We start from the raw sequence: 25,251 nt of genomic DNA on the forward strand, positions 1-25,251 counted from the left end.
TTTTGGAAGAAGTTCTTGAACGAGCTAGAGTTTAAATACAAAATCTACATCTTCTTACAAAATGGCTACAACTGTACAGTGCTTTCAGTAAGATATATAATAATATCATTAATAAAGAACAGATTTTACTTTCTACTCATTAACTATTAATAGTGTACAAACTATTAATTATAAATAAAAGAAAAACAGCTATAATTAAGAGTTGAGAAAATATCCTTTTCCAGAAGTAGTAATGCCATTATAATTTCAATTTACATTTCCCTGTTTTGAGTGAAGCAGACTAGCATATTTACTTCAGCATATGCTTGCCAGTCTTTGACGTCCTATAATAGAGTAGTGAAGTAGCAGTGAGAACTTGACTACCGAACATGAGCAAGCTGTGTAAGCAGCAGCCATGTGGATCAAGTGCACTGTTACCACAAAACCATGCTAGTGATTAGATCTGTTCACTAGTAGTCATTTCTGTATGTACCACTCAAAGTTAACTCTTAAACTACTTTTCTTTCTTGTTTTTGTCCCATTAACATTTTGTGCCCCTCTGTGCTTGCACACATGACAGGAGCCTATCTTGCCACCCCTTCAATATGACCCTGATCACATCTAAAAATGTACCTGGCATCTGCATCCTCTGGTCAAGTGTAAAGTATACTTCATGGAAAAACTTTGTTAACTGCTGTGGCCATGCTTATCTCTTTTTTCAAAACCATACTTTGATTGTACCAGTATAAGCAGTTCAGTCTCATGAAGAAGACACCAAGCTGAGTCAGAATACCACTTTCAAATATTTTGCTCATAGTGGGGATTAGTGGTATTGGTGTCCACAGCTTCTGGCCTAGCAGTGAACATTGCTGGTTCTGGATTCTGGCATCTTGGGTTTGATTACCTGCCAGAGTGGAGATTCTTTCTGCTTGTGGACTGGGTGTTTGTATTGTTCTCATCATTTCATCTTATTATCATTGATGTGCAAGTGGTGTAAAATAGAAAGACTTACGTTAGGCAGCCGAACTACCCAGACAGGGTCTCCCAGCCAATAATCCCACACAACCATTTCATCCAGTGACACTGGCCTACTATTTTCAGAGTCATTCCTTACTTTCTTTTTATAAACCAGCTCAACCACACCAATTCTAGTGGAGTTGAATATATGTTTTCTCTAATGCTGCAAATTGTACAGTAAAGTAAGAGTTTCTGGGATTTCTGCTAGCCAGATCTTAGTGTGAACAGCCTAAGACTGTGCTAATATTAATAGCTAACTCATTAACATGTAACATGAAGAGAAGGTATCCCAGCATACTTCCCCGGGCAAATCTGAAATTTTTTCTGTGCCTGTGGATGATGCTCCATACAGTATAAGAAAGCATATCTTGCCTATGAAGAAGTCCTCAATCCATCCACCGTACTGGCTAGATATGCATTATTGTATCTTCTTCAGCAGGAACTAGCCCAGTGTCAAACTACAAGCTTCTCAAACATCGAGAAATGGTCAATCAACTTGGTTACCTCTATCAATGGCTATATCACATGTGAACTGTGAAAGTTGGATTTCACAGAACTAGTGTTTCAGAAATCATAATGATTCCCTTCTAGAAGGTGAATTAATGGCAGATGTGTTAATGTTAGATAGAATGAATTACATGACTTTATTGCAAATGGAAATGAATAATATTGGGTGGTAGTTTTGTTGCCCTTTTTATAAATATCTGTTAGTTTCCAACAACTGAGATCATTTCTTTCTTCAGGGAATCTTTGGTAAGGCATGAATAAGAATAGAGTTATTTAATTAAAAATTTGTCATGGATGGATGAGCCTCAGGCCCCTGAAGAATTCAAGAAATTTCAGCCATTTTTGTGGATTACTGGTGCTGATTTCTGTACTGAGGACATTTCAGTTGTTACTGAGACTAAATGGAGGTATTATTTCTGGACCATCCTTTGCAAAGACATGTTTGAAAATGAAATTACATATTTATACTTTTGTTTCTCAGTTGTCTATATTGGATCTTATGCTGTCAACAAGAACATGGACAAACATTTTTGTACCTCTAGCTAGGAACCCATTTTTTAGTGAATAAGCAACTAGCTTCATGAACTTCAGGTATGAGTTCACATTTCTACTCAAAGTGAGGTACAAGTCCTTCTCTTGACCAAAGGGAAAGAAGAATAGATTATGTTCTTAGAGATGTGGGAAGAAGAAATGTTTCTTCACATTTGTTATTCATTTGCAGAATTCTGAACTCCCTGGCTTTTGATTAAGCACATCATCTTAAAAACTTCAATAACAATTCTCCTAAACTGAGTAAGTGCTTCTTCACACTGACCTTAGGTTACCTATCCTCTACAGTTTTCCCACCGTCTACACCTTATCCTTTATTCATTTTTATCTCTTGTTCCATAAGAAATTTGTGACCCATCACGCTGAAAATTCAGTGGATGTTTCCAGTCACAATACCATGATTTTTGGCCAAGCTGCTGATATGTGACTGCTTAATCTTTTATTAATGCGTGTAAATTGTATTGATTTAGTTAGTATCAGTAATGTAAGAGACTTACTCCATCCCCTGCATGAATATTATTTGGTGAAAGTAGATCAGCTGCTGACTGTTGTCGAAGTTTGAGGATGTCGGGTGCAGGAATGACTTCAAATCTAGATGGTCTCCTCTGCTTTTGCTGAAATTCTTCTATCATTTTTCTTTCCATTTCTTCCTTTGCTCTAAAAATACATATGAAATAAATACATTATACAGGTACTCCATTTCTTTACTGATGTACATGTCTACAAGAATATAATGAAGGAAAATCATGAGTGGAATATGAATATCTGTGAGTATAAAACCAAAACTTATAAATTATTTTCAAAATAAAAGTTTTATATGGTAATGGAATACCTGAATTAAAATGGGTTACTTAAATTAAGAAGTTCTGGATGGTAGAGGGAGACAGGTAGAGAGAAACCTTCTCTTATCCTGTAGTGTTTGAAGAGTGGGATGTTGTGTGAATGAGTGCCAGCTAGTAATAGTTATTTCCTATGCTCCTAAATGCTGCTATATGCCTCCACTACCTAGTGGAGGCTTATATGTAAACTGAAATGTAAATATTTAGCATGACCCATCACATGGAAGAGATTTATTTTAGCAATAATAAACACTAATAGTTGATAGCTTGAAAATGATATTGCCTATGAAATAAATCCCCCCCCCATGAACCATGGACCTTGCCGTTGGTGGGGAGGCTTGCGTGCGTCAGCGATACAGATAGCCGTACCGTAGGTGCAACCACAACGAAGGGGTATCTGTTGAGAGGCCACACAAACGTGTGGTTCCTGAAGAGGGGCAGCAGCCTTTTCAGTAGTTGCAAGGGCAACAGCCTGGATGATTGACTGTTCTGGCCTTGTAACAATAACCAAAACGGCCTTGCTGCGCTGGTACTGCGAACAGCTGAAAGCAAGGGGAAATTACAGCCGTAATTTTTCCCGAGGGCATGCAGCTTTACTGTATGATTAAATGATGATGGCGTCCTCTTGGGTAAAATATTCCGGAGGTAAAATAGTCCCCCATTCAGATCTCCGGGCGGGGACTACTCAAGAGGATGTCGTTATCAGGAGAAAGAAAACTGGCGTTCTGCAGATCGGAGCGTGGAATGTCAGATCCCTTAATCGGGCAGGTAGGTTAGAAAATTTAAAAAGGGAAATGGATAGGTTGAAGTTAGATATAGTGGGAATTAGTGAAGTTCGGTGGCAGGAGGAACAAGACTTCTGGTCAGGTGACTACAGGGTTATAATCACAAAATCAAATAGGGGTAATGCAGGAGTAGGTTTAATAATGAATAGGAAAATAGGAATGCGGGTAAGCTACTACAAACAGCATAGTGAACGTATTATTGTGGCCAAGATAGATACGAAGCCCACACCTACTACAGTAGTACAAGTTTATCTGCCAACTAGCTCTGCAGATGATGAAGAAATTGAAGAAATGTATGATGAAATAAAAGAAATTATTCAGGGTGTGAAGGGAGACGAAAATTTAGAAGTCATGGGTGACTGGAATTTGAGTGTAGGAAAAGGGAGAGAAGGAAACATAGTAGGTGAATATGGATTGGGGCTAAGAAATGAAAGAGGAAGCGGCCTGGTAGAATTTTGCACAGAGCACAACATAATCATAGCTAACACTTGGTTTAAGAATCATGAAAGAAGGTTGTATACATGGAAGAACCCTGGAGATACTAAAAGGTATCAGATAGATTATATAATTGTAAGACAGAGATTTAGGAACCAGGTTTTAAATTGTAAGACATTTCCAGGGGCAGATGTGGACTCTGACCACAATCTATTGGTTATGACCTGTAGATTAAAACTGAAGAAACTGCAAAAAGGTGGAGATGGGGCCTGGATAAACTGAATGCACCAGAGGTTGTACAGAGTTTCAGGGAGAGCATAAGGGAACAATTGACAGGAACGGGGGAAAGAAATACAGTAAAAGAAGAATGGTAACTTTGAGGGATGAAGTAGCGAAGGCAGCAGAGGATCAAGTAGGTAAAAAGATGAGGGCTAGTAGAAATCCTTGGGTAACAGAAGAAATATTGAATTTAATTGATGAAAGGAGAAAATATAAAAATGCAGTAAATGAAGCAGGCAAAAAGGAATACAAACGTCTCAAAAATGAGATCGACAGGAAGTGCAAAATGGCTAAGCAGGGATGGCTAGAGGACAAACGTAAGGATGTAGAGGCCTATCTCACTAGGGGTAAGATAGATACTGCCTACAGGAAAATTAAAGAGACCTTTGGAGATAAGAGAACGACTTGTATGAATATCAAGAGCTCAGATGGAAACCCAGTTCTAAGTAAAGAAGGGAAAGCAGAACGGTGGAAGGAGTATATAGAGGGTCTATACAAGGGTGATGTACTTGAGGACAATATTATGGAAATGGAAGAGGATGTAGATGAAGATGAAATGGGAGATATGATACTGCATGAGGAGTTTGACAGAGCACTGAAAGACCTGAGTCGAAACAAGGCCCCCGGAGTAGACAACATTCCACTGGAACTACTGACGGCCTTGGGAGAGCCAGTCCTGACAAAACTCTACCATCTGGTGAGCAAGATGTATGAAACAAGCGAAATACCCTCAGACTTCAAGAAGAATATAATAATTCCAATCCCAAAGAAAGCAGGTGTTGACAGATGTGAAAATTTCTGAACTATCAGTTTAATAAGTCACAGCTGCAAAATACTAACACGAATTCTTTACAGACGAATGGAAAAACTAGTAGAAGCCAACCTCGGGGAAGATCAGTTTGGATTCCGTAGAAACACTGGAACATGTGAGGCAATACTGACCTTACGACTTATCTTAGAAGAAAGATTAAGGAAAGGCAAACCTATGTTTCTAGCATTTGTAGACTTAGAGAAAGCTTTTGACAATGTTGACTGGAATACTCTTTTTCAAATTCTAAAGGTGGCAGGGGTAAAATACAGGGAGCGAAAGGCTATTTACAATTTGTACAGAAACCAGATGGCAGTTATAAGAGTCGAGGAACATGAAAGGGAAGCAGTGGTTGGTAAGGGAGTAAGACAGGGTTGTAGCCTCTCCCCGATGTTGTTCAATCTGTATATTGAGCAAGCAGTAAAGGAAACAAAAGAAAAATTCAGAGTAGGTATTAAAATTCATGGAGAAGAAATAAAAACTTTGAGGTTCGCCGATGACATTGTAATTCTGTCAGAGACAGCAAAGGACTTGGAAGAGCAGTTGAATGGAATGGACAGTGTCTTGAAAGGAGGATATAAGATGAACATCAACAAAAGCAAAACAAGGATAATGGAATGTAGTCTAATTAAGTCGGGTGATGCTGAGGGAATTAGATTAGGAAATGAGACACTTAAAGTAGTAAAGGAGTTTTGCTATTTGGGGAGCAAAATAACTGATGATAGTCGAAGTAGAGAGGATATAAAATGTAGACTGGCAATGGCAAGGAAAGTGTTTCTGAAGAAGAGAAAATTTGTTAACATCGAGTATATATTTAAGTGTCAGGAAGTCATTTCTGAAAGTATTTGTATGGAGTGTAGCCATGTATAGAAGTGAAACATGGACGATAAATAGTTTGGACAAGAAGAGAAGAGAAGCTTTCAAAATGTGGTGCTACAGAAGAATGCTGAAGATTAGATGGGTAGATCACATAACTAATGAGGAGGTATTGAATAGGATTGGGGAGAAGAGAAGTTTGTGGCACAACTTGACTAGAAGAAGGGATCGGTTGGTAGGACATGTTCTGAGGCATCAAGGGATCACCAATTTAGTATTGGAGGGCAGCGTGGAGGGTAAAAATCGTATAGGGAGACCAAGAGATGAATACACTAAGCAGATTCAGAAGGATGTAGGTTGCAGTAGGTACTGGGAGATGAAGAAGCTTGCACAGGATAGAGTAGCATGGAGAGCTGCATCAAACCAGTCTTAGGACTGAAGACCACAACAACAACATGAAATAAATTTATTTGTCTACATCACCAGAAAACTGAAACATATCTACATTATTAAATGACTAAGTCAGCTGATGGCACCCCATTCCAGTTGCAGACTGCCTACATTACAGCTTCCAGAGGCAACAGAAATTTGATTTTCAATATTTAATATAATTATTTACAGAATTTACAAACTTAAAATGCTGTAATAATCTACTCATTAAGAGGTGTAATCTTATGTTAAGGTTTTCACAAAGTAATATAAGTATTATTGTGTGAAACTGTATATATGTTTTGAGGCAGTCTAGCGTGTGGCACACAAATTAACCAGACTACAGTCCTCACTTGTTTGACAGTGAGACTACGTATTAACTTTCAACAAGCTTTACACATAATTTCAAAACTTTATGAAACTCTCTCTGACACTCCCCCACAAAATGATGAAAGGAAAAGTGTTTATCGATTACTAAATTTTTGCTGTTCATGCAGTAAAACTTAAGGATCAGGCATGATATTTCAATTTATTACTCCATTGCATTGACTATTCTGTCAGTTCTTGGTAGAATATTTTATTTGTTATGAATGAAGAAACACAAAACTGATGTAATGTTCTACAATATTTAATACTGTGGCTGTGAAATTTTTTTTTAAGGTCAAACATTTTTAAAATAGTGGAGCTACAGAGTATCTCAGTTGGTTTACAAAGATGACAATAGTTATAGTTGGATTTAGGAGGAAAACAAGGGATTGTATCAGTAAAAATATGATTAAAATCTGTTCAAGTTGGATAACATATGTGACACATTAAATAATGAATTACATGACAAATTACAAAAATTGTTCTGGGATGAAAAAAAAAGTTGAACTGTACATAGTGAAATTTGGTCACATGTTCCAATGGGGTGCCTGAACAAGATAATTTGGTCCTTAAAAGGTCCAATATTACAAAGAGGTACAACATAACAAGTGAGACCGAAAGGGAAATGAAACATCTGTAAGTATACAAAGTAATTTTTTTAACAGGGAAATATAAATTACAGTAATTGAAATACAGGACAAAAATTAGGCATGTGAGTACTAATGGTGATTAACAAAGTGGTTTGCATAGGATTATTAGTAGTATTTACAGTTAGAAGTGACAAGCAAGGGGACTTAGTCTGATCATTCAGTATTAAGCTTCAGCAGTGGACATATATTTATTAATTCCTTTTATTATGTAAACTAAAGGTGGAAGAGGGAGAAGGAAAAGAAAGTAGAGGAGCGGATGATACCAGCTACATTGGAACTTTATACAGAATGGGCGGCGATGAGTGAAAATGTGTGCCGGACTGGGACTCAAACTCAGGCTCTCCTGCTTACTAGGCAGTTGCGTTAACCAGTGCACCAAATGGGCATAGTGCTTACTGCGGTGTCACTGAGTATCAAGAGTGGTGCAAGAAGATCTGACAACTGCAGAGATACTGCACAGCAAAGCAGTATCATGAGGTGCCAATGAGATGCTAGAAAGAGACCATGCCTTTCATAATTCCAAGGCACTGCCACTAAGCCTCTGCCCTGAAATAGGATCACCAGAGGTCAGGAGGGCAGTTTTGTTCAAGGTTGGATCCCACCCACTTCCAGGAATTTCCTGTTGGAGTTAAGACATCGTGCTGCCTACTAGCCAATGCAGCCTGTGTCAGCCATCAGGGATAGAAGAAACTTCCATCTGCTGTGAAATGTGCCTCCACACCAATGTTAGTAGAACAGCATCAACACAGGTTGATGAACTTGTGTTTTCCAGTGAATTTAGTGAAGCCACGATACAGCCATTCTGAACATGTATCACCTTGTCACCTAGTAATCATTGCACATTTACTGTGTTCTGAACCACAAGTCCACAATGTTCAGTTTCATAGCTACAGCTGAATCTGGTGAGCAAAGATAAGTTTTTCTGTAATTAATACAGCATTACTTATTTAGAGTGTTCTAATTAACAATATTATTACTATCCATCTCAGTGTCCATGAAGTCGGACACAACTTTTATCACAAATGTGAGGACTATCTCAATGCACCCCAGCTGACTCACATTCCCAACTGAAAACCACCTACCCACAGTACCCATCCATGTCCTCCATGCTCACTGATTTTTAGATTTCCACTGGAGGCCGAAAGATAATGTGCATCCAGAATAAAGATTGTGAATTCACTGACTATCAAGGAGAGTAATTATATGAATGTGTGGTGTCTGTTGTCTTGGACAAGTCTGAAAGAACAGACACTGCACATTTATATAATTAACATTCTTTCATGGTAGTTCCTTACTTTGTAGATGTTATGTAAGACTTTATGTTGTACCTTGTAATTGTGCCTTTCTTTAAACAGGTGGTCTGCAAAAGTAGGCTCCTTTTCTATGATTCCAACTTCTATGGAATTCCTTCAAGCAGAATGATATTGACCTCCCAGACTGGTTTGTATATAATCTGTCACAATTACAAGTGATTTTTCATATTCCACCCTTTTCCAAAGCTGTCTTTACCACTGGACAAAAAGTGTCCAGTGGCACTGTGCTAATAAAATGATGTTGCACTGTGCCTAGATTTAAGCGTTCTGGCTACATTCAGAGAGATTTTTCCTAAGTATGGAACCATGCACCATTTATTAATTTTACTATATACTCTTCAACTTATTTTTCCTCTCAGAACAATTGTAATTTGTCATGTAGTTCATTATTTAATGTGTTACATATTTTACCTAATCTAAATATTTTTACATTACATTCTTTCCATTTCCATTTTTATTATCACATAACACGCCTAATACAATCAAAGAATGTGACATAGGTGACTTTTCAGTTTTACATTATATATAATAATACTGAAAATAGACAATAGACTAATAATACATATGGTGTAACATCTTCGAAGAGGTATTTTAATTACAGTTATAATGCATTGTTGCCATTCAAGAAATCTTCTATACTATAGTAACATTTATCTTTCAGATATTTTTCCAGGTCTCTTTTTGTACCTTTTACATTTAGGTCATCCATACCTTTCCATATTTTATTTACAGATTTCAACTGTGCAGATTGTTTTGTGGTGAAATGAATGATTTCTGTTTTTCTAAAATTTAATGTCAAGTTATTGTTTTTGACCCATGCCTCCACAATTTTACTGTTTTAGTACTTAATCAAGCATTAACAATTGTCACCATTGGAAACAAACTGAAAAACTCTGTAGTTACTCTTTTAAAATCTTTGATCCTACAAAAAATTCCACGGCTACATATATTTATCTTTTTACCTGACAATGTCATACAGCTGAAAACTGGTTGGTAAAATAATAAATGTTGCAGAATATTTCACCAGTCTCATGTGTTTTTTTATTCATAATATTACTTCTCTGCTGCTAATTCTATTCACAACACATTTTTCAGACAGTATTCACATATACCACTGGGTGTACCTGTGTAATTATGACACTGTATTACACATGGTTCGGAAGATATGACATCGTAAATATCGAGGTTTACGAAAAACTACCTTTTGATTATAATGGAGTGGAAATTACTCAGACTATATTTATTCAGTGTTTCATAATGAGAGCACTTAGAGACCTCCAACAAACTTGACACATAATTTCAAACATTTTCTAAACTTTTTCCTGCTTACATGCTTATTGTCGAATATTTATCACATTGACTCACCTGTAAAGTAATAAGAAGTTTGAAGGTGTTTACTACATTGGAGTTTGATTCTTTACCGGACAGAAGAGGTTTATCAGTAGAAACTATAACACAATACAGAACATTGAGACATTCACTTTTATATGCCTCATTTTCATTATGTTTGCAGAAGAATGAAGCTGATAACATAGAATCATGAAAAATTTTTCAAGTAATCCTGACAGTATATATGTCCTACTCATGTAAATTTTCATCTGGACAGAGAAATCCCAATCAGAAAAATAACTGTTCTCTCATCTTCTGTGTGCAATATATGCAGTTTTCATATACTGTATATAGTAAAAAAAAAAAAGTGGTATAGTGGTAAGGCATTATGCATTAATCAGAAAAGACCTCTGCTCCAATTATTCTGATGTATGTTCTCTACAACTTTCTTTAAATTTAGTATTCTTCTCAGAATTTTTGCTAGATCCCAAAGTACACTTGATATAATATTTCCATGATTCACCTAAATATTGTCTTCAGATGAGATAATGTTGCTGTCTTGCTGAACGACATTAGCACATTGCTGCAATGACCTTGCTCTTTGCAGGATTTTAAATTCAAATAAGAAAAGCCTTTGTCACTTGTTTGTTTTTATTACATCTTGCCATCTGGCAGTGTTTTATGTCACAGTGTTCTAAAAGATAAGAAATATCTCACTTGATGACTCAATGCAGAGTATGCTGGATAACTGAGACTACAAAGGCTCATGCAGAAACAATTAGTGAGTGAGAAATAAAATATAAACACAAATAGTACCACATAAATCCCATTTACCTTTCTTGTGCCTCTTTCTGCCATTTGGCTGCCACTTGAAGTCTTCTTTCTCGACCAATATGTCTTTCAATGAGCTTTATCAACTCAAGTCGCTGAATAGACCCAAGCAAGATCATAGACTCTGAAAATATATTTCATAATCACATACTTCTGTATATTTATGTAAAATAACTAAAAAAAGCCTGTATAACAAATTTTACCAGGGCTGTCAACCAGAGGAAAGCCTTTTAGATTTCTGTTCTCTTTCAAGGTGTTCTTCAGGGTCTTGTAACTCATTCCATGCCATATGAACTTCACATCACGAACCATGAAGTCTTCTACATATATGTTGTACATTCCTGTAATGTAAATTATCATGTTCTTTATAACATGCAACTTAAGTAATAGTGTAAAAAGCTAAATTGCAACAAAAGCAACATAAAATTATGCAAAGAAATTTGTATCTGAACACATTATACCAAATAAACAGCAGTACACTTATAGAATTACTATTTACCTGAACTAGAAGGCAAAAGGTCAGGAAGATATGGCAGTTTTTTAATGAGAATAATACTGTCATAAAGTGATGGTTGCAGAAATGATGCTATTGCATTTGAGATTAAAACAGCAATCTGAAAAATAATAGAACAAGATTACTTAAATTTTTGTTTCAATATTAGGATGTTGGTAAATGTAATCAATAAATTGAAATGCTATGATGCAAATAGATGAATAACTATATGTGACCCTGTACATCTGTGTCAACTGCTTATTGAAACAAAGTGAAATGTCCTATGTTGAAAATATAGTAAAATAGATAGCCCAACAACTAAAGCCACATACAAAGGAACTGCAAAGTAATTTGACCAGTGGTTGCTTATCAAACAAACGTCAGATAAACTGGCAAATGAGTGATAGATGTTGTTGAAAGAATTCTATGAAAAATGTAAGACCGACAGTCTGTCTATTTGAAAGTGAGGTCTATTATAAATTTTGTGTCCTGATCTACACAATATCAGTCACTCAGTTTTTTAATGTGCAATCTCTTGAGGAGAAAGTAATGATGTCCCCATATTTTATAACATAAAAATTCAATAAATGATTTAACGTACAGAAGATTCACAAAGCACAAAGAGTAAACTGAATGTTGTGTAAATTTACAACACTTTTAATCATGCATCATATAGTTGAGAAACATTCTTAATAACCTTAAATACCTAAATTAATCTTTAATTTACAAGTGTCTGCATATGTTTTCCATATTCTTCGATGATAATATTACCATCAATGAAAAATTACATTGCAAAACACTATCATTTCTGCACAAAGATAAAGTTTAGTTTCTTGCTTTTAATTTGTTTTGAGGGATGACTGTGATGCTGACCCAGAAGTGGATGACTGTAAGGCCAATGGCTGATTATTGTGAACAGTGAACAAACTACACTTCAAGCAAACAGTGCTTGATCAATGAAATGTAGAGTGACGATTACAGTGGAAACAGGGAGTAAAATTCATTGCTTCTTACATGGTTTATAGAAGGCTCCAGTTTCTCTTTCCAAGATATATCACTTTTGATGAATGAAGTTTGAGTATAGAACTACAAGTTAATGATTAACAGAAAGAAGCTGTAACCATCAATGCAGCCACATAGTGGTAAAAATACAGTACAAAACATGCTGCAATTAATTACTTAAATTCTCTTCCTTAATATAATGATTGATTTTGTATGAATGGACATCATTTGTAAAAATAATGTCAGTTTCTATTAAGTACACTCTCCCCATCCCATGAATTGTTGTATTTATCATAAATGAATAAAATTGTGTTTTTTCTGCACTGTAGTAATTTCTAAATGTTGTATTCTACATGAGATATTACATAAAACACCATTATTGTAATGAATGTAACGTAAAATCTGTGGAGTGCCTGGTGGCTCTAGTCTTGTCAAATTAAATAAATAAGTAAACCAAACAAATAAATCTCTCCCTCTTTCCCAGCATTTAGAGTCTGAGACCAAACAAAAACTATGTTTAGAAATGTAGAAATGTCATTACTGTTCTGTAATCTGATACCTGTCATATGTTTATTAAGATGTGGCCTAGTGTAAATTATATGGCAAAATACTGCGCTCTTTTGGGTCACTGTGCTATAGTAAAAAGGCCCCTAACCTTAGATTAAATACATTAGCAGAAGTATGTCATGGTTATTTAATACTACCTAAGGTACAGAAATGTGGCATGCCCCAAGTTGTTAATATTATCAACAACAGTTAATTACTTATCTGTAGTGAATTATCTTACTCTTGAGAAATGAACATCTGTCTGAGCAGTAATTTAAAGGAAGACAGGAAGACATCATAGAGTCCTGCACAAGATTCTTGCTACCTATTTTCGGCTTCCTCATTTTCCAGATTTCCTTTGCGTAATGCACATGTTAGAAGAATATTCTAGTATAACTTTGAAAAGAGACCAGACAGGTACATAAACAAGACTGGCTTGTAGTTAAGCTTTCTAACAAAGTGCTTTCTCAAAACTAACAAATTAACTAAAACATGTACACACACTCATTCTGTATTGTCTTAGCTTTGTAGCCATACTGAGATGATGGATGCATGAGGTGGAGTGGGTACAAGAAGAAGGAAGAAGCATAGTGATGCTTTCTAGAAATAATGTAGATTGACAGAACAGGGATATATGGTGAGCAGTTACTGTTAGTCTTTCTACTGTTTTTATACCATCGTGGTCTTTGATATGTTGGCAAGTGGCTCCTTCCCATCCTGTAACCATGTGTCACTCATTCTTTGTACTTGTTTTGTGTCCTATCTCTGTATTTTCTCTCCCTCATTGTCTATCCATATTTCCCCTTAAATTTTCCTTCTTGCCTTTCTTTTCACAAACCAATTATCATCCCACAATAGAGTGCTTGTGCAAAACTATTGTTACACCTCATTGCACCAGTCAAGCTATTTTTGTTACAGAACAGTTTTCTGATTACCTTCACTAACCCAGGACCTCAGTTAATCATTCTCTATTTGTGATGTTAATTAATTTTAATTTTTAACCTGCCAATTCCTCCTCTAATTTCTTGCTATTATTTCATGTTATATATCAGAACCAATGTTGCAAACTACACCATGGTTACTCTGCATGCTCTGATCATAGATGCAAATGCAAATGCACAGAACAAAGCTATCAAGCATTGTGAGAGTTCACTCTCAAGTAACCCTATACTACTGAAAAACTGCCAAGGCTTTCATAGCCACTTGTTGACAAATTGCCTGTTGGCTTTTGTCTTGAGTTTTTCTGAAGATTTTTCTGATATTTAACCAGCACAAGTGACTGGCATTCTCAAAGTTTCACCCTCTGTTGCTGGTGCCACCAGCAGTGGAGGGTGAAGCTTTAACAATGTTAGGCACTTGTGCTGATGAAACATCTGAAAAATCATAAAACAAATGTCGGCCAAAGAACCTGAGCCAGAAGCCAAAAGCAATTTGCTTATCATATAGAGTGAATAATTTTTCAAATGGAAACACCCAACAAACCTCAGTAAAACAGAGGTCACAGTGTTCCATCTCTATAATAAAGAGATACACTAACGAACCAAAACATTATGACCACTGCCCACCTTGAGGTAGTATGCTGCCTGGTGGCACTGAGTGCACATGAAGTGACAAGAGAAATACATGAGCAGAGCAGATATGAATGGGGAATCATTCTAGCAATGATAAGTGTTGCAAGTGCAGAAATCTGGTGACTTAAACAATGCTGACAAGAGCTACATTGTCATGGCCCAGTGCCTGGGAGTGAACGTCTCAGAAATGGCTAATCTGGTTGGCTGTTTGTGTGATACTGCTGTGAGCATCTATGAAAAGTGGCTGAAAAAAGCTGAAACCATGAGTAGGTGACAATGTGTTGGACATTCATAACTCATCACAGAACATAGGGATTGGAGACTTGCCTGCTCTCTAATGCAGGATAGACAGCAATCTGTAGCAGAAATGAAATTTCCTGGCAGATTAAAACTGTGTGCCAGAGCGAGACTCGAACTCGGGATCTTTGCCTTTCGCGGACAAGTGCTCTATGAACTGAGCTACCCAAGCACGACTCACGCCCCGTCCTCATAGCTTTATTTCTGCCAGTACCTCGTGTCCTACCTTCCAAACTTTACAGAAGCTCTCCTGCGAACCTTGCAGAACTAGCACTCCTGAAAGAAAGGATATTGCGGAGACATGGCTTAGCCACAGCCTGGGGGATGTTTCCGGTTGGTAGAGCACTTGCCTGCAAAAGGAAAAGGTCGTGAGTTCGAGTCTCGGTCCGGCACACAGTTTTAATCTGCCAGGAAGTTTCATATCAGTGCACACTCCACTGCAGAGTGAAAATCTCAATCTGTAGCAGATCGGACCACAGAGTACTGTGGTGGTGCAGGCACAATTGTTTTGGAGCACACTGTTCTGTGCACAGTGTTGAACATGCTGTTCCACAGCAGAGGACCCCTATGTGTTCCCATGTTTATCCAACAACATCATCAGTTATGCTTACAGAAGGCACGGGATCATTGAGAGTGGACCGCAGATCAATGGAATCATGTTGCTGGTCAAATGAGTCCCATTTATTGCTAAACCCTGTCAATGGTTGTGTCCAGATATGCCATCAACTGGGCTGCTTGAAACATGCAGTGCGCCACAGATGAAGGCCAGTGGGAGCAGTATTATGTTATGGAGGACATTCACCTGGGCTTGCATGGGACCTGCAGTAATAATCAAAGGAACCATGACAGCTGTGGACTACGTGAACATTGTTAGGGACCACCTGTAACCCCTTATGCTCAATGTCTTCCCAGCAGTGGTGGCATCTTCCAGCAGGATTACTGTCCCTGTCACAATGCCAGAATTGTGCTGCAGTGGTTTGAGAAGCATGATGGTGAACTCACAGTGATGTCTTGCCCATCAAATTCAGCTTATCTGAATCTGATGAAACCTAACTGGGACACTTTGGGCACCAGCTCCATGCCCACAAATCAGCTACCCATAAATTACAGGAAGTGTATAACCTGTGCATAGGCATCTGGTGCCACGAACCTCTAGAAACCTATCAAGTACTTGTTGAATCCATTGCTCTCAGAATTGTATTTCAGAGGTGGACCAACACAGTTTTAACTAGGTGGTTATAATTTTTTGGCTGATCAATATTCATAGTAAGATACATGTGTTATTTGACGGCACTAAAGTTTTCCCTTATGTACTTCCCAAAGTGTCTAGGTGTAAGCCTTGACTGGACACAGCAATTAACCAGCACTACACAGACCTGTCAAAGAAGCTTAGCACAAGAGTAAATTTTCTCCACAAAATATCTGCAAACAACTGGGGAGCAAATGCAGATACACTACTCTGTTCACTAGTATACTCAGCTGCTGAATATTATGCCCCTGTATGGAAAAATAATGCACATACAAACAACACAGACATACATCTGAAAGAGGCCATGCAGACCATTGCTTGTATTGTCAGATTAACTCTCATATAATTCTTTAGATGACAGGTTACCATATGAAGTTAGTTCTAAATGGCTCTTTCCAGATTTCCCCAAAGTTTCACAAGCTACCTTGGTTTTATTTTCATACCACAGAAGTTTTCAGTGCGATCAATAAGTCGAAAGACCACTGAAATGATCTTCCACCACAGAAGATGAATCACATTCGAATTTCCATGAGGGAAGTTGTAGAGTTCTATCAACCTAATCACAACTGGTCAAGATTTGACAAATCCAAACAAGACAAGGGAGATGTAGAAACATATTGAAGATGCATGTTTATTGTTAAAGTACAGCATGTGAATGTTGTCCAGAGAAACAGATAACAAGAGATACTGAGAAGAGTTGCCCATTCCATGTTTCTATAGGTGGTCTGAAAGACATAAATGAAGTGACACCAAGTGCTGCAATCTGGCTGTCAAACTTAATCTTTAATTTGTAAATAAATTATATGTGTATACGCATATGTTCTGTAATTCCAAATGACAATAGTATTAGTAGTACTAGTGATAATAATAATAATAATAATAATGGTAATAATAATCCATACCAGTTGCCATATAATTTCTATTTTCATTGTCATTCTCCAATCCCTTGAAAAGTTTTCCATGTTTTATGTACAGTCATTTCATGTTGTTATTCATCCACTATACATACTTGTTTTGGAGGTATTCTTCCATCATTTATCAAGAGTGTTTAACTCCATTATTGTCCTACAAGTGTCTACCTCAGTAACCATTCCCCAACATGCACTGATTTCTCTCACTAAAGCCACATCTCATTCCTAATGAAATACTGCTCCACATAACTGTGTCAGTTCAGGAAAGCACCTCTGCCCCTTCCCACTCTTCCTCCTTGTTCCCCTCAGCCAGGCCACCTAACACAAACACTCACCCTGGTTGGGCTGCACCACCAGGATATTGTAGCTGCAAGTGTATATGTGTAAGGATATTTTCATCAGTTTATTATCTCTCAGCAAGGATGTTATCTGAAAATTTAACCACAAGTCAGTCCTCTTTATATGACTGTCTATTGCTTAAAACCTCAACAATAAGGTGAGTGATTGTAACATAACAGGTGAAACTGTGCACCTGAAACAGAGTCATCCACATATACATAAAGTTATTAATTTCTGCTTGGGTAATTTGTACTGATATTTCATTTTCTATGTTCATTTAATAATAAATTTCTATATTAATAACTATAGAAGAATTTGAATAACATAATGTAAAATGGGCAAAAAAGAATAAAGTAGTTGTATTGATTAGTGATTTCTGGTATGGTTTGTGCAGTATATTAAAAATAAAAATAATTGCAATTAAAAAATATAATAGTACGGGATAGAATAAGTGTACAGAATTGTGTAATATATTTGGTTTAAGTATTTGTATATTGTGAAAAATGTTTGTTTGCAAATGAATGATGGTCAGGTGTTTGGATGTTAATTTGAGTAGAGCAGTGTCACTTGACAAAATGCAGGACAGAGATGCAAGGCAGACATCATGGGCTTTGGTGTGCTGGGAGCCAAGCAGGTAAGGTGAGCTAGAACGGCCTCGGGCCATACGTGTTTTGATTCTGAGGCAAGATCAGACCTACATGACTCTTCAGAAGCTAGTTTCTGGTTTATAAGTTTGTGAGCTGTGAGCATAGTGGAATTATGGTGACTGTGATGCAGTGAACTGTTTATTGCCTGCCACTGTTTTGCTAAAACTACATACATATTTGATTGGACCATTGTGTATAAGACCATCATCATAGCTAAGCAAGTTTCTATGAATAAAGCAATGATATAAGTCTAACATGTGCTAAACATACATTAATATACCTAATTCTAGATTTCATTGCTCAATTTACTCTTACATATCTGTACTTCACTGACTGATCTCATAGGCCACCTTAATAATCGTTTATGTAATGGCATAAAGCAATGGTGTCCAACAAAACCCCTGTGCAGACGAGCCATTTAACAGACTGTGCGCTCACCCTCTGCTCGACTTCAAGCAGCAGTAGTTAATGCTAACTGCTGGTAAGACTGCAATTGGTTAGGCTCATTTTGGATTGGACTGTTTCCTTTCGACTTAAAGTACTTTGGGATCATGAGTTCCAGGAAAAGTATAGGCCTGTGAACACAGTTAGTGTGTGTGTGTGTGTGTGTGTGTGTGTGTGTGTGTGTGTGGGTGGGTGTGGGTGTGTGTGCAGAGCTATATGCAGTGCATAACAGTAATGGTCTAGCAGTGCAACCACTGCGCATATGTGAATATTAATATAATTGTAGGTGGCAGTGCCTAGTTTGTGCTGTAACATTTTGTGGGACAGTCTGTTTCACAAATTCGGCTCCCTGCTCATCCATGTGAATTTCTCAGAGCTGCAGTGTTCATGCTGGTACCAGTCCATGTGGCAGCTGTAGCAAAACGTTGCTGACTGTACCGGCACCCGTGAGTGTGTCTGCCTTTGCCTGGCCATCTCTGCATAATTCCCTGGCCATGTCCACACTGCCACCCAGTCATTTCCACATCATCACCCACTCCATGTGTTGCAGTAATAGTTGACATCGCAGAAGCCCCAAGTTAAGTACAAGCATCAGTTGCATTATATATCTTGCGTTGCTAGTCATCAGCCATGGCCAATGAGATGCAGAGACTTTCAAGTGAATGCAGATCACAGGATATTAGGAGTGACTGTAGTAGCCCTGGTATCCCAGAGGAGCATGGTTGGGTGCCAGGAACTGAACTCACGCACTGAATGCACTGATTCAAAATTAGAAATTGGAAAATCTAAAATCTGAACTAGATGCAAGTGTAAAATTGGTGGTTTAAAAACTGAACTTGGAGGTAAGATAAATGCAGTAAATCAAAAGTTTGCGCTGTTGGTGAGTGTATTTGAAAAACTTGAAAATAAACTAGAAACTCGTGAAAAAACTGTGAAAGACGTCAGCAAACAAATATACAAATTAGAAAAGTAGTTGGGTACCAAACTGGGGACTGTAGAATCTGAATTTGGGGGACAAATTGAAGCACAGGAGATGAGGTGTAGGAACTCCACACAAAAGCTGAACTAGATTCGGTAATTAAAATTCGTAATGAAAAGTTAAAAGGGGAGGTAGAAATTATTCAAGGACAGATAGACAATCTGAAGGAAACCATAAGTAATGTAGCACCTGGGCAGGCAGGTATGATAGGGTGTCCCATGGCAATTGGTACAAATACAGGGTGCGGCAGCGTTCATAGCATAATTTGACTTGCATAGTACAATAACATACTCCAGGAATGCAGGCCAGCTCGTGCCACATTCGTGTACTAACGAGCTACCATTTCAAGTGTCACAGTGATATGGAGTGGTGGAGTGCACAGCACCGTGCCTTTGCTGTTGAAAGTTATTTCAAGAATAACGACTCTGTTATTGCTACCCAGCATCTATTTCAGCAACATTTCAACTTGGGATGTCATGGGAAAGTTCCAGACGGACAGACCATTGTGAGGTCGGTATGTACATTTTGAACAATAGGTTCTGTTTGCAATGGGAAACCAGGAAGAAGTGAAAGAACTGTGCAGACACCAGAAGCCGTGGAAGATGTTCATGCTGCACTCCTGCGTAGCCCAAAAAGATCAGCTTGTCGTCATGCGCAAACTGTGCATATGTCCAATCGCTCAATCAGGAGAATATTGCATGGAGATCTCCATTTTCAGATTCTTCAGGAAATTAGATCTCACGATTGGGTTTCACGTGAAACATTGTGTTTAATCATGCGTAATCTCCTTCGCCAAAATCCACAGATGTTGCACACCATCCTGATGTCACATGATGCTCATTTTGTGTTATGTAGTTGAGTGAATAAACAGAATATGCATTATTGGAGTGATGTAAACCCACATGAACTGCACATCAAGCCCTTGGACAGTTCTCGTGTCACAGTGTGTTGTGGAGTTGCTTCCTTTGGGATTATTGGCCCTTACTTCTTTGAGGATGACAGCAGTGTGGCTGTAACTGTCACCAGTGAACGCTGCCTAAATATGCTGCAAGACTTCGATCTTCCCCAATTAGGTATGGTCGATGTGGATGTGGAACAATTATAGTTTCAACAACGCAGAGCGACCTCGCATACAGCCAGAGTTTGCATGGATTTCTTGCGACAGGCATTTCCTGGCAGAGCAATTTCTCATTTTGGTGACATTTCCTGGCCACCTCACTCACCTGACCTTTCATGTGCAGACTTTTTCCTTTGGGGCTACCTGAAGCAAGAAGTGTTCCAAACACGTTGTGCCACCATTCCTGAGTTGAAGGATTGCATCAGAACTGCCTTCGGCAATGTCCCAGGGAATACATTACGCTGAGGTATGGAAAGCTTCCAACGCCGCCTAGATGAATGTGTTGTGCAGAGGGGGCATCATTTGACAGGAGTCATATTCAAAGAGTAATCCACACAATGGACAATGACTTACACATTAGTAAATGGCATACCTTTAACTATTAATTGACATAATGGTGTGTTTTTAATATCCTAGTATCAACACTGCCGCACCCTGTATAAATTCATTCAGTGGTAAAATAGGTTCCATGTGCTAGATTTCTTGGCTAAGTGCAAAAATAGCTTTATAACAGGGATGAGTGAGGAAACAAAAGTAAAGTTTGTAAATAGACAGCTGGAGGGACCAGCTCAGACTTCAGCTAACCAACTTGCTGATGAATTTGTAGACTATAAGAAATTTGAAGTAATGTTCTTGCATAAATGTTGGGGACAGGCCAAGCAATTAATATTGGAAAATGACTTCTTAAATGGGCCAAATTATAGAAGTGGTAGAGAAACTATGAGAGAATTTTGTGTGAGGGATCTCAGCAAACTAATACATTTAGATAGGCCATTAGGGAAACTAACGGAAATATCAACATTAAAAAAAGGCCGCCTGAGAACTTGCAATGGGATATAATGCACAGCCCTACTGATTCAGTGGAACAGTTTTTGAATTTTGTTGAGAATGTGGACAGGGCACTGTGTTATAAACCAAAATTGGTAGAATACAAGGAAAGAAGCACAAATCAGAATAAGGGTAATAATTATGGAAATAATTTTCATAACAATGTGAACAGGTGTTCAAGTACTAGAAATCAGCAGAGTGACAATGACAGGGACTGGAGAAACAGGCAGGAGAGAGAATAAAGAAACCATTTGGTCTCTGGAATGTGATTGAGTTGATGCTGTATGTTGGCAAGTGATATGGTAGTGATAAAAGGAGAAATTTCTGTTCCAGTATATTAGTTATATATGTGTAATAGGTTAAGCATATTGGGAGATTATTATGTATATTGACTTCATGTTATGTGCACACGTGTAAGAAATTTTGGGGGGTGTGTTCAGTATTTGTAACCAGGAATAATATTGAGGTGTGGAAAGAAAACTTGTGGGGACAATAGGTTGTTTTCTAATATGGCAAGAAAACTTACACATGGAGCTTGAGGCACGTGTGTGGGTGTGGTGCAGGTTGTGAGCTGCCCAAGAATTAAATAAATAAATAAATAATTAAATAAATAAAAAGTCTCAGCAATGGAAAATATCTGTAATTTGAAGAAAATGGTGATGGAATTATAACTAGAAATTATATGCAATGAACTGGTAATTACTGTTTGCTGGGTGAAGTAGCAGATAATTTACCTCTTTAAGTTAATTGTTTATGGATTATGAAATCTGCGGGAGTGATTAGGTTCTGAGATTGATTCACAAGGAGTTTGCATTTGTTTGAAGTTTATCTGTGCACTTTGTTCAGTGTTTCAGGATCTTTCACTTGCGAACTGATACAGTGAACACATCATAAACCAATGAGGATTACATTAGACTGATTGCTGGGGAGCCATGGGATCATAGTTACAGGCAACTTTTGATTTTGGTCCTTTGTTTGACATTTGTCACATTATGGCTTGGCTGATGAGAGGAGTACAATGCACTGGTGGCTGTACTATAATGTGAGACATATGGTGTGCTGATGCAGAGATGGAGATGGGACTCAAGGAGGAGGTCCTTGCTTTGGCAGCAACTGAACAACTGCAGTGAGTGCATACTCAGTGAAGTGATGTATAATGACAGGGAGAACTGAAGATAGGCAATTCCATTTAAATTGATTTCATTGATGCCTTTAGAGACCAATTATTGAAATTATTAATGTGTTTAGAATCTAGAGATCACTTATGGTTTAGATGTATAGTTGCTTACACACGTCTTATTTCAATGCCAAAATCTTCACCCCATGAAGTTACTATTAGCTATCACAGAGGTAATGTCTTCATGAAGTGGAAGTATGTAACATAACAGGTGAAACTGTGCACCTAAAACAGAGTCATCCACGTATACATAAAGCTATTAGCTTCAGTGTGAGTAGTTTGTACCAATACTTTGTTTACTATGCTAATTTAATAACAAATTTCTGTATTAATAATTGTAGGCAGATTTGAAGAACATAATGCAAAACAGGCAAGGAAGAATAAAGTAGTTGTTTTGACTAGCGATTGCTGGTACAGTTCGTGCAATATATTAAAAATAAAAATAATTGCAGTAAGAAATTATAATAGTATGGGATAGGATAAATAAACAGAATTGTGTACTGTATTTGGTTTAAGTATTTGTATATTGTGAAAAGTGTTTGTAAACAAATGATGGTGAGGTATATTTGAGTAGAGTGGTGTCACAAGACAAATCGCAGGGCAGAGACGCAAGGCAGAGATTGTGGGCTTTGGTGTGCTGGGAGCCATGCAGGCAAGGTGGGATAGAATGGCCTGGGACCACATGAGTTTTGATTCTGAGGCAGGATCAGGCCTATAGGACTGTTTAGAAGTTAGTCTTTGGTTTATAAGTTTGTGAGCTGTGAACATAGTGGAATTATGGTGACTGTGATGTAGTGAACTGTTAATTGCCTGCCACTGCTGTACTAAAACTATTTACAGATTCCATTGGATCATTGTGTATAGGACCATCATTCATAGCTAAGCAAGTTTCTATGAATAAAGCAACAACATAATTCTAATGTGTGCTAAACATACATTAATATCCTTAATTCTCAATTCCATTGCTCAATTTACTCTTACATTCTGTACTTCACTGACTGAGCACATAGGCCACCTTAATAATTATTAATGTATGGGCATAAAGCAGTGGTGTGCAACAAAACCTCTGTGCAGATGAGCTGTTGAACAGGTTGTGCACTCACTCTCTGCTGGATTGCAAGCAGCAGTAGTTACTGCTAACCAATGGTAACGTTGCATGATTACCTTTATTCTTCCCATTACAATAGTTCAGGGAAAATGTGTTTGGTAGTGCTTGTGAATATTATATGTCATACGTGACAACTGAGAAATAAAAGCTTTAAATTATATACAAATATGTTCACTCCAACTGTGGTACAATCTTTTTTTTTTTTTTTAAATCAATTTGTGTTAAGCACAATTTTGAAAACACTATTTGTCACAATAAATACTTCTTTATATTATACGCCTGAATTATATGTTAAATATATTTGATTGCATAGGATCTCATAACATTATATATTTTTATCAGTTGAACAATCCTCTCGTGCCACACTTGTTATCAACTTTGTTGTTTGTAATAACACTTAGAAATATACTGAGGGCTTAACAAATAAATATGTATACTCTTTCATCCCTACATTGTGTCAGTTATTCTATATCATGCAAAAGGGTATAACAAGAGACTGCATGTGAAAAAATCAGAATTTGCCATTCAAAGGCTTACTTTGCTATGCTAAATCTTAGTCAGCAGCTTGCCATAATAGGTACTTAGGTGTATCATCTGTAGATTTAAGCTGACTATAGTACATTTAAGGACAAATAAGAACATACAGAGTGTTTATCATATAACAAAGCAGTTATTTTTTCCACTGTAAATTACTGAGAGAATCTTGAATGAGCATTTTATTTTTCTGAGTATATTTGTACTTATGTTTATCTCTCAGTTCAAAACAACCATGGGTATTAGTGTGACAGATTTTCTGCCCTTACATTTTTATAAATTCCCTTCCCCCCATTTTTCCTGTTGCTTGCAGATACATATTTGTACAAGTTTTCAGTTTACTTAATCATATTTTATTTGCCAGTTCATTTTAGTTCATCTTTTATTTTCATTTCAGAGCCATAAAAGCATGTATGAAAATTGACATCTATTCTAGAAGCAAAATTTCATTAGAATCCTTACCATGATTGGAATGATATGAGTTACTTGTCCTGTCAGTTCAAATACTATAACTGATACAGAAATTGTGTGAGTAACAGCACCAGAAAATGCTGCAGCTCCTACAGTGGCATAACCACCTGCAAATAAAACAATATTACATTAGTTGTGAGAATGTTCTTATTTCAACTTATATGAACACATTTCTTCAAGATCTCACCATGTCTAATGAGACTACTTGTGCATCAGCATCATATTAAAAATTACATGTATTTTGGACAATGCAGACGCAACAGTCATAGAAAGAAAGATAACAAATGTATAGGCCTATTAGGGCTTGAGCTGTTCTGGGGTCATGATCGGCCACACCTTGATGGAGCTGTGAGGCGAATAAATTTTGGGTTAGGGATGGCTCTGGGGCAGCCAACTTTGCTTGTGTTTCTCTGGTGCCTGTCAGGACTATCAACACATGGGGTTTCACTAGGCATGGCCTACACCTAAACAGTACTGGGAAGGGAAGATTGGTACAGCTGATTCATGAAAGTATAGTGGGTGGACCTCGGGCCACACATGGGTACATCTTGCCATGGGTAGGAAAAGTAAGTCTTTTTAGGATAAATCCAGACAACAGGTTCCCTT

At 37.5% G+C, this 25,251-nt stretch overlaps 1 protein-coding gene across 3 annotated transcripts in view; it reads right to left on the minus strand.

The window, feature by feature from the left end:
• The window catches only part of LOC126470370 (chloride channel protein 2), a 516,483-nt gene that overhangs the window by 31,603 nt on the left and 459,629 nt on the right, over nt 1–25,251 (minus strand). For all 3 annotated transcript variants that reach the window (XM_050098184.1, XM_050098185.1, XM_050098187.1), the window contains exons 12-16: nt 24,637–24,752; nt 11,432–11,546; nt 11,136–11,273; nt 10,936–11,056; nt 2,550–2,709 (exon numbers count right to left, since the gene is read on the minus strand). In XM_050098184.1, coding sequence (XP_049954141.1) covers nt 2,550–2,709; nt 10,936–11,056; nt 11,136–11,273; nt 11,432–11,546; nt 24,637–24,752 — 650 coding nt within the window. The remainder of the gene's footprint in view (nt 1–2,549; nt 2,710–10,935; nt 11,057–11,135; nt 11,274–11,431; nt 11,547–24,636; nt 24,753–25,251) is intronic.

Source organism: Schistocerca serialis, chromosome 3 (assembly GCF_023864345.2).
Source record: "Schistocerca serialis cubense isolate TAMUIC-IGC-003099 chromosome 3, iqSchSeri2.2, whole genome shotgun sequence".
Taxonomy (NCBI): domain Eukaryota; kingdom Metazoa; phylum Arthropoda; class Insecta; order Orthoptera; family Acrididae; genus Schistocerca; species Schistocerca serialis.